The sequence below is a fragment of the Taeniopygia guttata genome, chromosome 5, assembly GCF_048771995.1.
Source record: "Taeniopygia guttata chromosome 5, bTaeGut7.mat, whole genome shotgun sequence".
Classification (NCBI taxonomy): domain Eukaryota; kingdom Metazoa; phylum Chordata; class Aves; order Passeriformes; family Estrildidae; genus Taeniopygia; species Taeniopygia guttata.
In genome coordinates, this window is record NC_133030.1 from 48,703,499 (window position 1) to 48,717,826 (window position 14,328).

At 43.2% G+C, this 14,328-nt stretch overlaps 1 protein-coding gene across 2 annotated transcripts in view; it reads right to left on the minus strand.

The window, feature by feature from the left end:
- The window catches only part of CCDC88C (coiled-coil domain containing 88C), a 97,071-nt gene extending 84,115 nt beyond the window's left edge, over positions 1–12,956 (minus strand). For both annotated transcript variants that reach the window (XM_030274863.4, XM_030274862.4), the window contains exons 1-3: positions 12,745–12,956; positions 12,550–12,650; positions 5,174–5,282 (exon numbers count right to left, since the gene is read on the minus strand). In XM_030274863.4, the coding sequence (XP_030130723.4) occupies positions 5,174–5,282; positions 12,550–12,650; positions 12,745–12,804 (270 nt within the window). In that variant the 5' untranslated portion in view covers positions 12,805–12,956. The remainder of the gene's footprint in view (positions 1–5,173; positions 5,283–12,549; positions 12,651–12,744) is intronic.
- Positions 12,957–14,328: the final 1,372 nt, after the last annotated feature.

A 14,328-nucleotide genomic window follows, 5' to 3' on the forward strand; every position in this document is an offset into this window, starting at 1 on the left:
TTGACACTCAGTTAATAATTTTGGAATTTAAAGCTGAAGAAAGGTTGTCCCTAAGCCAAAACTGTTCCCCAGGGAAAAGGGGTCAAAGGAAAGCAGTCACTCGGGCACACTATAGCTTAACCCATCAAATTGACAAAGCTAGCAAAAAGAAGTTCAGTTTTACTTAATTTCAGCAGGCCATTGCAGGTACAAACCTTCCCCTTAAAAGCATAAAAATACTTTTTTGACTTCAGGGTGTGTGCATTTCTAGCCTCTTGCTGTTTACTTTGCTAAGGACTAGATTACTAGCCCACTAGAAGTAGTCTGCCTAGTAGGGAAAGAGTCCAGCTCACAAAAGAGGACACTGCTGCTTCCAGAACTTTATTTATAACTTGAGTACAGTTGCCAGTCCCTAAGCTGTGCCCAAATCTGGAACTCCAAGTTTTAATTTCTCTTTGCAGTTCAGTTAAGAGCTCTAAACCTGACTCAGTGCTTCAACTACAGAAGTGGGAGTTGTTCACTGATCTGGAAGCTACTGGTATTGCAAGACCTTCACTGATCCACAGGATAAAACAGCATTTGCCTCAGCCTGAAAGCAAACTCATATCTATTCCAAAGGTTAGAAACAGCCTCAGCAACTCATGGATAACTAACATCCTTTAACATACCTGATAAAAACTCTGCTGCTTGTACTTGTTTTACACAAGTATAGAGCAGCAAAGAGAAAGGAAGACACAGGCTTGAAGAAATATGCCTTAAAAGTAAGGCGCCCTTGTCCTCCATGATCTCTGGGCCCAGCTGACTGATTTAGGTGGGGACAGTAGGATTTGTGGTAATATATTCTCTAAAAATTCAGTGAATTACTTCCTCTTTACACACCCCCTCAATTTAATGAGAGCACTAAGGGTTTTTATGAGTTTCTTACCAAAGTTCACATGCCACACAGTCCCAACTCTTGTCAGAACTGTGCCTCAATACAACTTATTTTTTAATCAAGAGATATTTCCAACATTTTAGAAGCACAAGGTAATTCGCTAGGTATTTAGCGGCCACAACTGCAGGGAACAGAGGCAACAAAAATACAGATGTGACCACACACTAGCATTTCTTACAATAGCATTTCTCATTCACTTACTCCAGATGTGACCACAATACCCATCCAGGCACAGCCAATTTTTGCTTGAGACTGCAGTATATACTGTTGGAGTGATTACTGACATTTTTGAAGGTTAGGAAACTGTTTTCAAAACAGACCCTTTCACAAAACTCCTTTTTTTTATAAACTGGTATTAAAGTGATTTTTAGTTCCTTAGAAAAAACACTAAACCCAAAGATTGACACATGAGCAGAGGAAGCACAATAAAGCCTGTTCAAGCTTCCCCTGCCAGCCTACCTTAGGCTTCATCCAAAACTCTGCAGGTATGAGCATATTATCTAAGCATTGCATATATCTGGTGCTGCTCTTACATGGAATCCTCAAGTAGCAGCACCTACAGGATTTAAATATTCTCTACAACACAGCAAAGGGAGAGGCTAACACCCTTCACATTTTCTAGCATTCTTCCATCTTCTTTCAGTTTAAAGACACACCAGCATTAGAATTCAGAGCAAGAAGAGTCACATAAACTTCAGACCATGAGTAAACTTTCTGCCGGGTTCAGCATTTCCCAAGATATGGCACCAATTCCAGAAGTTTTATGATCAGCCATTTTTCCAGTGAACCAGTAGGATAACTGTTATTAAATGCAATTAATGACATCTTGAATGCTCATAAAATCCCACAGCAAAATGAGTCATATGCTTGGTTTCTAAAGAGGGGCCCTCTCAAGTCAATAAAACCTGCCAAGGTACAACTGTTGAGAGAGTTGGAAATGCAAAGATGTTGCATGGTAGCACAGATAACACATATTACATAGCAAACAAATTTTAAAAAAATCCCCAAAGCCAGCAACAACCAGCGCTGTCCTCTGTTTTAAGAGTCCTGACACTTTTTCTTAGTAGCCACCAGCAATGAAGTCTCATGCAGTTTAAAGTTGCAAAATGGCAACTCTTCAGAAAATTGCAAATGAACATATTCAGTCAGCAAATTTCTAAAATAGAGAGGTTATTCAAACAGGAAAAAAAGGCCTCTCCATTGCACTAACCCCTCCCAAGTTATGTCTGGTGAAGCACATATAGGGGCTGATCTTTAAAGCTTAAATCAAACCCAAATTCCACCAATAACCTGGCTTGCTCATATGTATCTCTAGAAAACCCTCAGCTTATGAGATTGCTTCTGGATCAGACCTGTCCTTGTTTTCTGAAGTAGCATTATTTGTATTAATGAGAATTTTGCTTTAATGAAGAGATCAGTGATACAGTTATAGGAGAAATCTGATACTAGATACAGACAGACTAGACAATTACATGCTCTGAAATGTCAACTACCTTCTGAGTATCAACATTAATTTTAGTAAGCACTTATGTCACCTTCCTCAGATACTGTTTACAGTACCATTAATTTATGTCACACTCCTGATTGCTCCTGCCCAGTACAGAGAAGGGCAACTATTCTTTCATACCTACCAACGCCTTCCAAAAAAGGAGGAAACAGCCGCTTCATTCTAGACTATCTGGTCTTCCAAATTCAGCAAGTATGCCATACACTTGACTTTGGTCCATTAAGCAAAGTTGAATGTAAAATGTCAATGCCACTATCATGTTTTTAGGGGCTTTTGTTTCTCTTGAGCAAGCAGAAAATTTGTGTTCCTATTGTTTGTCAGGAACTTCTCCCTCACAGTCTGCAAACATGTTTTCAGTCAGCAAGACACTAACTACCCTCACTTTAACTTAGGCTAATGTATTTATACTGTTTCATTAAACAGCGCCCATAACTTCAGCCTATTTAAAAAATCTCTACTATTCAGGAGAGAAGTATCATAACAACATTTAATTATTAAGAATATTTAATATCGCAAAGCATCTATGAGGTCGCATGTTAAAAAACCCCTAGTAAAACCTACTTAAATCACATACTAAATGACAAGAAAACCTCCAAACATCTAACAGAGGCATGAGTACAGATGCAACATTATACTGCACATCAATCTCACACAGAGGTCAATTACAGCATAGATGGCCTCAAGTACCCCCAGACGATGGAGAGCTGAAGGCTGCACACACCACATGAAAAGGAATCTCAGATTAGTAACAAGACCTTGGATTTGCCCTAAAGACATGATTGTGTCAAGGAAAAATAAGTTTCTTATATAACCTTATTACCAGAAAGAAAAAAAGCTATTTTATTTTAAATTTTGTTGCAATTACATTTTCAGGACCAAAAACAAAGACTGATGAGCTCTCATGGCTGCTGTGTTTACATACTGTATATATAGTCCTCAGGCAGCACAATTCACAATAATTTATTTCTGGACAATAGGAACATCACTGTTACAGCTGCTACTGCAAGCCTCAGCTACTGTTTCCCATTGAAAATTCTGTGTCTTAACCTCTTTTGCTAGTTGCTAGCTTTATTGGATTAGCTCAACAGCTAGGTCAACAAGCACCATAACACATGACTCTGAATCACTTTTTTCCTGACTCTGATCTTGCTCCAGGTACTTTTAAAAGAAGTCAGAGTATCAGCTTCAAGAAAGAAGGAAAAAAATAGAAAAAAGAAAAAAAAAAAGCTCGTTACTGAAAGTTTCAACAACTGAAGCACCAAACTCTTGTCGGGGTAAGGAGAAAGAAGGTTAGGACTAATCTCTCTTGTACACTCCATATACACTTAAACAATTCACTGAACTACAGAAACAAACAGCAACAACAAGACAAAGCAAAAAACCAATCCACTAAACCCTAAACTTCAGTCTCTAGTTATGACCAAATGGCATTTCCCCTTAGAAATCACAAGTCTCAGGAATGACATCCCATTGCATCAGCATCTCCAGATCTCAACAAGAGACACAGATCAGTTATCTTCAGAAATACACGATACCCTCCCCTACACCATCTCAAACCTGAGTTACTTTGTTGTCCCAGCAGGCTGCTGGAACTTGCACAGATGAGTCACACAGCCCATCCGAGTTCATAATTTTTCACAAGTGCCTCCCTTTCAGACTTCCCTAAGCAAGTCAAGTCCAAGAGCAGAGTTGTGGCAATCACATGGAAGAGCAGTAGGCAAACTTTGGAAATGGCATGAAAAGGCACTACTCTACATATCTTCTGTATGTTGAAGACAAAACCAATACACAGTCTCTTCTATATATACAGAAAAGATGAAGTGTCCAGGGTAAACACACTGGCATCAACTTGTACAGTTTAGCTGCCTTTAGTTGTTCATTATACAACTGAGACACACAGAAGCATTTTAACAATCCTAAGTGGTTTCAGCCTAGTTTATGTACTGCACAGCATTGAAATCTGGTAAAAGACATGGAAAAAGAAACAGTAGAACTGTTACCTCCTCACTCAGAAGTCCAAATATACATAACAGTGTGCATACAGAAATTCTATTTAGAGTAACAGTTCATGCTGTGGCTCACCACCAGCAGCCAACATGTTCATAACTCTGCAAAAGTGCTCAGCTGTCACCACCCTGGTTTTAGGAGGGCGCTGTTACAGTAGAGGAACACTGACAGCTCAAGAATGGCACCCAACAAGTGCAGAGTGAGACCCTGCAGCCATTCCTGCACTTTGCTCTCTTAGGAGAGTTCTGAACAAACAACTACTTATACACCAAAGTACAGAGTGTAAGAAGTCTACCTTCAAGCTAAGCACAAACTTATTTTTCCTATAAATTTAAGATTTATATTCTAGTGTCAAAAACACGTCTTCATCAAGATTTTATTTTCTAGCAGTCCCTTTAAGAAGTTTTCCTGTTTTAAAAAAGTCTTATACCTAGAAACACTACCATTTCAGCAAACCCCCTCACATACATCTCCAAATGCTGACAGTCTTTGAGGACAACTTCTTAAAAAAAAAAAAAAAAAAAGAAAAAGAGGAAGGCAAGGAAGCAGCCTCTGGCCATGAGGAATAGATGAAGATAACCGTATTGTCAATTTTACAAAGAAAAAGCATGGCTGAAAGTACTTTTACACAAACACAATTTCCTCTCCATTTCCTGCAGCAAGCTTCTTTGAGCCCCCAGCCTCTGCACTAGCTAAAACAGTACAGCAGTGACCACAAATTAATGAGCAGAGAGCAGAACTCTCACCTGATAGTAAGTCTTAATGTTTCTGATCAAGATGGTCAGGTTTTGAACCCGAAGATAGGTATCATTATTTACATGCTTGTTGACACGTTGGTTGGTTGGTCGAGGATCTCTATTAAAAAGGAAGAAAATGAAGCATTACTAATTAAACTTGTGTTAAGACTTAACACCTCAATAGCACATTTAAGTTTATTAATTAAATACACTGAGAATTATACAAGGTACATATGCATTAATTAATGATAGAATAAGCTCACTATCTCTGCACCTATGTGTAAGCTGGAAATATTTCCTGCGTGTCACAAAGTACCCTACTGCAACCCACACAGTACTTCAGGTCAGCTTCCCTCCTTACCTGCATTTTCCTGAAAAAAGAGCACATCTAGTTTATGCAAGCTAAATGAAAGCAGTCTCTGATAAATGGAGCTTTCCTTATCCAAATAAACGCAAGTCTAGGAAATACTATCATGCCTTCCTTGGCTTTGGAGTTTTCATGAGAAGAAGAGGGTATTAATACTTGATTGGTGATCACTGTAAAAACTGCAAAGACCATATGTATCATAAACTGAAGGGAAAAAAAGAATACTGCATTTATTATCCCCACATCATCTAACCAGATCGCTAATGTACATGCTACGTCTTCTGTTTGATTTTAAAAACAAATCAAAATTGTACCTGAAGCAATTTTATTTCTAAAATAAAAAACAAGACAGAAAAAAAGCTGCAAAGTATTTCATACAAATGTACACCTTCGGATCATCTCCATACACTCACTATGATTTTGAAAAAAAGAAAGGACCCCAAAAATCTTTATCTGCCAATACCACAGATCAAAGATTTGTGTTTCTCTTCTAATAATGACCCTTATCAGCAGGCTCCTACACAATCCAAACACCTGCCTCCCAGAGCTCTGCTCTGGCTGTTAATTAAGCCATTCACAGCTTTTCCAGGGCCAACTATTGAACTCGGGCGTTGACAAGGGAATAAAAGAGGAACTGATCCAATATTTATTTTTAAAATATATCTGCCAACGTTTATGTAAGTGTGTCAAAGAGTTTACATAAATATGTTCACTTTTTTTAAATGCACAACCATTCCAGAACATCTCTTGAGTGAAAGCAGCGCTATGAGAATAAGCATGAAAAAACACAGATATTCCAGAGATGAGAGAAAACTGCCTTGACAGCAGGTAATATCAGATACAGTATTTATGTACATGCATTTATGCAATACTGGCATAAACTAGCAAGACACTACACAGCCTTTCCAGCAGCAAAGGACTTTGTATACACATTTATACTATAACAAATTATGAAATAAAGAACAAAACCAGGCAACTGCAACAAGCTTTTACTTTAAAATCTGTAGTAAGTATTCCATTTTACTGCTGCTCAGATACAGGAGTGCAGAAGCCATACTTGTAGCAGTTTGACAGGAGAAGCATAAATGCCACCTGGGCTTGAGCTCAGACAACACCCTGCCTTCAGTACACTCTTGAGCAGACGCTGTACCTCAAAGAAAGCTGGACACTGCTTTTTTAGGCAAGGCCACGACAAAAAAGTGGGAAGCTAAAAGGGAAGAAACATACAGTAAAGAGAAGCTGGCCAAACAGAAGGGTCAGGCTATAGTTCTCATTTCCATGTGAAAGCTCATGCACGCAGCACACTGCCACGCCACTGGCCACTGTCTGGCAGTGTTCCCAGGTTTGTGGCCAGGAATTGACAATCCTTGACTGGCCAGCAGTCACTACTCCACAGTCCTTCCCAGAACTGCCCAAAATGGGGCAAAAATCCACCAAACACACTGACCAACCACAGAAAGCACAGGCTATTTCTTCAACAGCTGCAGCAGCGGAACTGTGGGACTTGTAAGACGCTTTCAAAGGCACACAAGACACAGAACAACCACCTCCTGGAGAAGATCTGCTCTCTCTTGCACAGTGGAGACTGTGCTACAAGAACATAAGCACTAGCAGGACCAGGCCCTCAGGAGCAATTCCGGAGCTTTTATCCTATCATCTTCGTTAAGTGTAATTGATTGCTCCAAGAGCCCTTAATGCCACTGACCTCAGGGTCCTCTTAACCTCCAGCCAAGCTGCAGCACAGCATAGCTCTGGCACTCCTGCCACTTTTCCATCACAAAAAAGTTAAAAAGCTTTTCTGAAAATAGAATGTAGCTCAAAAACATGTTTTTTGAACATGCCGTGAAACCAGCTTCACACAGCACCTCAGCTTACTTCAGAAAGGACCCTCTGAACAAGACGTGGAAGTCCAGCACAGCCTACACTTCAAACTGCCACAAAGCTTATTGTCTTCACAGGAAAATGGAACAATGCCTCCTCAACAAGCAAGATCCCGTTTCTTCTTTCTGTGCTTAAAGACAATCCTACCCTAAAGAAGACAGAGCCGTTAGCACTGCACTTTGAACATTATAGCCCTTGACTGTATGGTGAAATTTGCTCATCAAGAATTTCATAAAAAGAAACTCTAAGGATCACACTGAAAATTAAAGAGAGGGTTTTTTTGGGTTTTTTTTTTTTTTGGCAACACTAACCAGGTAACCCAAACAAATTCTTGTCTGGATTTATCTGAAAAAATTCCTGAACACCACCTCAGATGCCCTTTAAGTCCTTCGATGTTTGGTCTTTCCCTTACACAAAAATATAATGAAAACTACTTTTTTTTTTTTTTTTTGAAAACCACCTACTTCTCAAGATCAAAAAAATTACCTAAATAAGACTGAGACAAACAACGTGGCTGAGGTGTGACTTAGGGAAGTACTCCACAAACCAGTAAAAACCCACCCAAGCCAAACAGAAAGAAAGTCTCAAACCTCACTATATACCTGAACATTTTACAGGAGTTGTCTGGTTCATACATGCTCATGAATGAGTCTTCTAGGAACAGAGAGGAAAGGAAGGGTCAGGAGACACAGATCAAGTGGCAAGTTCAGCAGGCATGGGGCCACCAACACAGTGCATGAGGATGCAATCCCTTAAGTCATAAAAGTAACCATTAAAAAATAAATTTTAAAATCAAAAATGACAATTCCATTCATACAATTTCTGAGAAGCCATTTTGAAGAGCAAGGGGAAAGCCCTGAAGCCAGGCCCAAGGGTTATGAGATGCCAGAAGGAACTGACTGGCCCAGCATCCTGCGGCACTCTGCTCTGCAGGCAATGCACTAACCAAAACCACACCACACTGGGACTAGTCTAAACCCTCCTACCATCCAACTTCTTCCTCTATGAAGTGAGATGATGCTACTAAGGCTGGCAGATTCCTAAACTGCCTAGAAAATGGTGGAAAACCGCACCTCTACATAGCATTCCAAAATTTTAAACTAAGCAGATGCACATCTCTAACACATCTGGTATTTGTGCCATTTGCTACAAACCACGAGGAGTGGGCACTCACAGTGCGGCTGTTCCTGTCACATGGTCTCAATTCAAGACAACAGATCAACAGTACCACAAACCATGGCAGCAACTGAAATTGAGAAACCTATTATTGTGCTTTGTTATAACAGGACTTTAACACAAATAACATTCTCAGCAGATTCCTAACACACATTCCTGTTTGCTAAATGTTTTGACAGGGGAGCAGTCTATTTTCAATTAGAAGAATTAGAACAAACCCAACATGAAAACACTTACATGCCTGCATAAACCTCCACGTAATTTCTTACAGGAAGTTTTATTTGGGAAGTTAAATGAGGCAAATATTTGCTTATGCTTGTAGATATTATACCACAGCTGCAACTGTAACACTGAAGGCAGTCATTGCAGTGCCACCACGTGCTAATTTCATACCAGGAAGTGATACACAGCCATCTGAAAAAAGTTCTTTCAAGTATGTCTGCAGAGAATCTCATTAACCTGGTACACATAAATCCATCAGCAACACAAGCTTGAAACACAGCAGTTACACTTTGAAGATTAACATTTTTATATGCAGAGCATTCAGCCAGTACTGCAAGTCTGCAAAAATCAACCTTGTCCTTCATGCACGATCAGGTTGGGATTATACACTTGAACAGGACACAGGCAAAGGAAATCATTCATTTACAACAGAATTATTTGAAAAACCATTTATTTTGTTTTAAAATCTAAGTGGGAAAACCAAACATTGCTAACTCTTGCTACTAAATTTACTCATTTAACAGCTAGGTGCCCCTACGGAGAATCAAATAACACTCATCTTTCTTAGAAACAGTCTTGCTTGTTTTAGAGATCGCTAGTAAGCAAAGGGATCACCAGCAAAGCCCAACAGCTGATGTCCTACCAACTACAGTCTGCCTAAACCCAGGCCAGGTTCCCCTCCTCTGCCCTTGTGCCATGGCTACACTTGGCAAGCCTGAGCAAACCATATTTTATTCCGGGCTGGCATTCCCAGGGGCAGCTCATTTCTGAAGAAGATGAAGTTAAGGCACAGCCCTATTTTCACCTCCTGTCACAAAGCCAGCAGGGACCTGGCAGGCTGGAAAAGCGGTAGATAGCTGTCACATGTCTCTGGTGAACACAGCTGCCTTGCTGAGATGAACCCACCACCTAAAAAACATCGACACTGCAACACAAAGCAGCTGGGATCTTCACCCAAAGCTGCCAGACAGTATTTTGGGAAAACTCGAAGTATTACAACAGAAATTAGGGGCTGGCTGAACTCCTACATCACACCCATGACTAAAGCAGCTAAAGCCTTACTTTCACTCAGCTGTCTCCACTCAACAGGTATATCTGGATTTCTTCACAGATCCACCTGTCTTTTTTTGCTCTGAATTAAAATCTGCTTCACTGCAGGGCAGAAATGTTGTATTTTTAGTAATGAATTTCCCAAGAATCTGGCTTTCAAAATCTTCACTGAAAGAAGCAGCTCGATTTGCAGCAAAGCACTGCATCACACCTGGTGCTTAACTGCAAGCTCACATGCTCCTGTTATTTCTGTTCCAGTAATCAAGCAAGCAGGATAGAAAAATCTGAAGTGAAATAACACACAAATGATGAGGCAGCTGTCCACATCAGGAGCCCAGCTCTTTCACCCATCCACCCCCTACTCTCTACATGTGTGTGCATGCCTGCATCTGTGCTTTCAAGCAATCAACACTATTATGGCATGGCAAATCCAATTCCAGATTTATCAAAGGTCCTCATTAATAGGCTTTTAGCAGGAAGAAATCTCCAGCCAAGCACTGAAAGCCATTTTCAGGAACCAGGACTTAAAAAAACTTATGAGTAATAATTTTTAAAAACACGTTTATTTTTTTATTCTGAAAGCTTTGTGGGCAGAAACATGCCTTGCAAGACTTTCCTGACTTACTTGTACGCAGTAATTGCATTGCAATTTCTAAAGTTAAAATCAGGGAAAAGTAAAGTTCAGTCAGCACCTCTCCTGAGCATCTTGCTAGGTCAGGATACACTGACCTAAATAAAACTGCAATTCTTCCTGTATTAAACAATCTTGGACCTCAGTACAAAGCTTTTGGTTTCAAGCTCTTTAGTCACCATTAGAAGCACTGCTAAAACTGCCTAGAAGAAGGGGAGGAAAGGCCAGATTGTGTATAATGGGACAGTTTCCTGCTTCACAGTGCTGTGCCTCCAACACTTCATTTTCTGAGACACCACTGCCAGAGGTGTTTGTTGAGGGAAAAATGCAAAGAAAAACCGAAGTCCCACCAACTTATTCACCTGACAGATTTAAAACTAGCAAACATGCCAGGGCACCTCTCAATCACAGGAGAGCAGACAAAATGCCAGCTAGCGTCACTGCACTCAGCCAGCCTGTATGCTTATCTCCCTTACTTCCATGAGATCTTAGAATTGCCTCCTTGTCCCAGATCATTGTTCAGTTGCTCCCTCAACTTCAACAACTCCTACCTCCTTAGACATAGTTCAGTGGTCAATTACAAATATTTAAGTTTGCACATACCACCTAATAAAACTCTCCACAATGCCACAGTCATTCAAAAGCCACACAGCTTCACGATTAAGTATGACTTGGTTAATTTTTCTTGATTTGAAATAAGATGACTCTTACACACATAATTATATAAACATATTAGATAACAGTTCTGTTTAGTTAAACCTGCAGCCAACTTAGCTGCTGTTCCTTGATAGTTAGGTTGGTCATCTCTGTGCCAAACACAATGGTCATGAATCAAAATTTAATTTTCCACATCTTGGAAAGCTACAAGCCTGGACCTAAACCTTCATACTTGAGGCTCTAATTTGCAGAAAATAATCTTTTAAAAGTGTAATTATTCATTTAAAAATGCTGGAGATTATGCCTTCTCTTTACAAGAGGCTTCTATGCCTGCCAGTTTACACCACTGGTTTGTTATCTCTATGTACTGGCTGATCTGGGTTCTGCTCTGAATCACGGATTTTCACCAGCTTCATTATTTAAGCCCCAGTTCACAATTTTCACACCTGGTAACATCAAACCAAAGCAAATTTCATTACCTTCTCATGTGGAGCAGCCAGGTACCAGAAGATAACAAAACTTGACAATCTTGAGTGGCTGAGACATTGATTGTCAGACTTAACGTCATTTCTCAAGATTTTAAAGGATTCTAACATGAATTCTTCATTTAAATGCTTGGACTAATACCACTGGCCGAGATTCAATTGATTTCAGTCACTTAAAGAGAGCACACTGCCAAAACTGAGTGACTTCCAAACTCTCCTCTCCTGAAAGCCAAACACTTGTCCCTGCAAACACCCTCTCAGATGTATTTCAGAGTATTTTAAATAAAATACAGAAAAAGAGAAAACGCTCAGGCTCTGCATGCAGCACAGTAGATCACCAACAGGAAAGGATGTGGTTAAAAACATGGCACAAGTCCTAACGACAATTCAATCCGATGTTAGGGTATTTTCAGCACTCCATCTTTTAACCAATTTCTAAGTTCCCTCAACACATGGCCTTACAGAGCCGCCGGAAAGCGGTAGCACTAAAAAGTTTTTCCGAATTATGTATTTAGTATCGAAGTTTACGCAAGAACAGACAAAGTTCAGATGAAACCCTCCCAGTAAAGCTTTATTTGATACTGTACTTTCATTTCCTTCTTTGTACTGCCACACACCTTCCACTGTAGCATTAACTAAGATAACTGGGAGGGAAAAAAAGGAAAAAAAATATGAAAATCATACACATACCACGCAAAAAACCCAAAAAAAAACCCTCAAACATTAGAAAAGCAAGTTAAAGAACACCGGACCTGGATTAGTTCGGAGCATTTTTCCCCGCCACTGTTTTCTGTTAATTTCGAAGGGCAGGCACAATGCAAACCGCCCCGGCCCCAGGCCGTCCCCCCGAGAGCCCCGGGCCGGAGCCCGGCACCCGCAGGAGGGGCAGGGCGCTCCCCCCTCCCACCCCACTCACATTTCCAACATGATTTTGTTCAGGACGACGCCATCCACCAGGTCCATGTAGACGCCGAGGTTGTCCTGGTCCCCGCTCCCGAGGTCCCCGAAGGTTTTCACCTGCCGGAGGAAGGACAGCAGGGTTGGGGGATGGCGGCCTGACCCAGCCGCCCCTGGCAGGACAGGGCTGCCCCCTCATCCCCGCTCTGCTCACCCATGTCACTAAGGGGCTCTGCAGAAAGAGCTCCAGGAGCTCGGAGACGGTCACGTCCATGTCGCCGGGGCTAGGGCGGCGGCGGGAGGCTGCGGCTCGGGGCTGGCTCACTCGGGAGACAAAGGCGCGGAGCCCATGGCCCGCCGCCCGCTGCCCGCCGGGCGCTGCCTACAGGGCGAACAATGCGCGGCGCATCGCGCCCCCGCCCCGCGCCGGGGGCACACGCGGGGCCGCCCGCCGCGGTCCCTCCTCCCGACGGCAACAGGCCGGTCTTCCCCCGCCGAGCTCGCTCCGCGGCTAAAGTAGAGGTTCTCCAGGAAAAAGCGAACCACGCCGGGAGAGGAGAGAGCTCAGCCACCACGACGAACGCCCGGCGGCGGGGAGCACAGGCGCGGAGTTCCGACAGGACAGCTCCGAGCGCCCCGCAGCCGCGCCGCTCCGGCCACCCCGGTACCTGCGGTGGGGCGCGCCCGAGCCCCGGCAATTAGACCTGGGCGGAGGCGGCGGCGTGACAGACAGCGGCCGCGGCCAATGGGAGCGGCGGAGGGGCCCGGCGCTGGCCAATGGGCGGCGGCCCCGGGCGGCCGCGGTGTGGGGTCGGGGCGAGCGTCCGCACGCGGCGGCGAGAGCGGCCTCGGCCTGCCCGGCGGGGGCGGCCCCGGGGCGGCCGCAGCCGTGGCCGCGCCTCGGTACCGCTGTAACCGAGGTGATGCGCGGCCTCGCCGGCAAACTCGCCCGCGGGGCCGCGCCGGGGGCGACGGTACCTGCCGGGAGCCGCCCGGCGACGCGCCCTGCTCCGCTGGGAGCGGCGCCAGCGCCCAGCGGGAGCGCGCGGGTCCGAAGTTTACGCTTTAAAAAGCACGAAATTCTCCACAAAGTACTTCGCAGGGGCGCTTCTGGACATGCCGCGTAAAGCCCTTAGTGCAGCTCGGAGGAGGAGGAGGCAAGCTCGGAGCGAGGCGGGCGGCACAGGCTGCTGCGCTGCCGCTCGGCATGAGCCGGAGCAGGTGCCCGGAGCCCGTCCCGGTGCCGCGCCGCCACCGCCGGCCAACCGCTTTCCTGCGGGGCAGAATTCATCCCCTCCTTAGTGCGGAAAATAGATAACGCTAGGTAATCTGGATGATTGCTGCTTTATTTATCCCAGGCTCAGAACTTGAAGAGAAATAATTTAGCCATGAAGCTGAACAGTGTAATGCACGGTGTCACATAGCGGGGCTTGGCCGTGTCAGGATTTCTGTTCGACAGTTTGCTCTACTTTTCACAGATGTAATTGTTTGTCTCTGGTATTTATCACTCTGTTCATCAGCTATTTCTTAGTGTATTCTGCCTATTTCTTTTTCGATCATACTGAACTCACAAAATAAGTTTTGGATCTTGCACAGTCGGTTGAGACATCTGAAATTCTGGTTATTATTAACCACCTACCTTCGATATGTGTTTTTCGTAAGGGATTGGGTACATGTGTATTTGTGCATTAGCTGAGGGAGAGACATCTGTTGTTGTGCCTGACGGACCAGAGCAGTTTGCAAGCAAACTATTACTAAATGATAGACACTGGTGTTCATTGTAGGGGCCTGTTTGTCC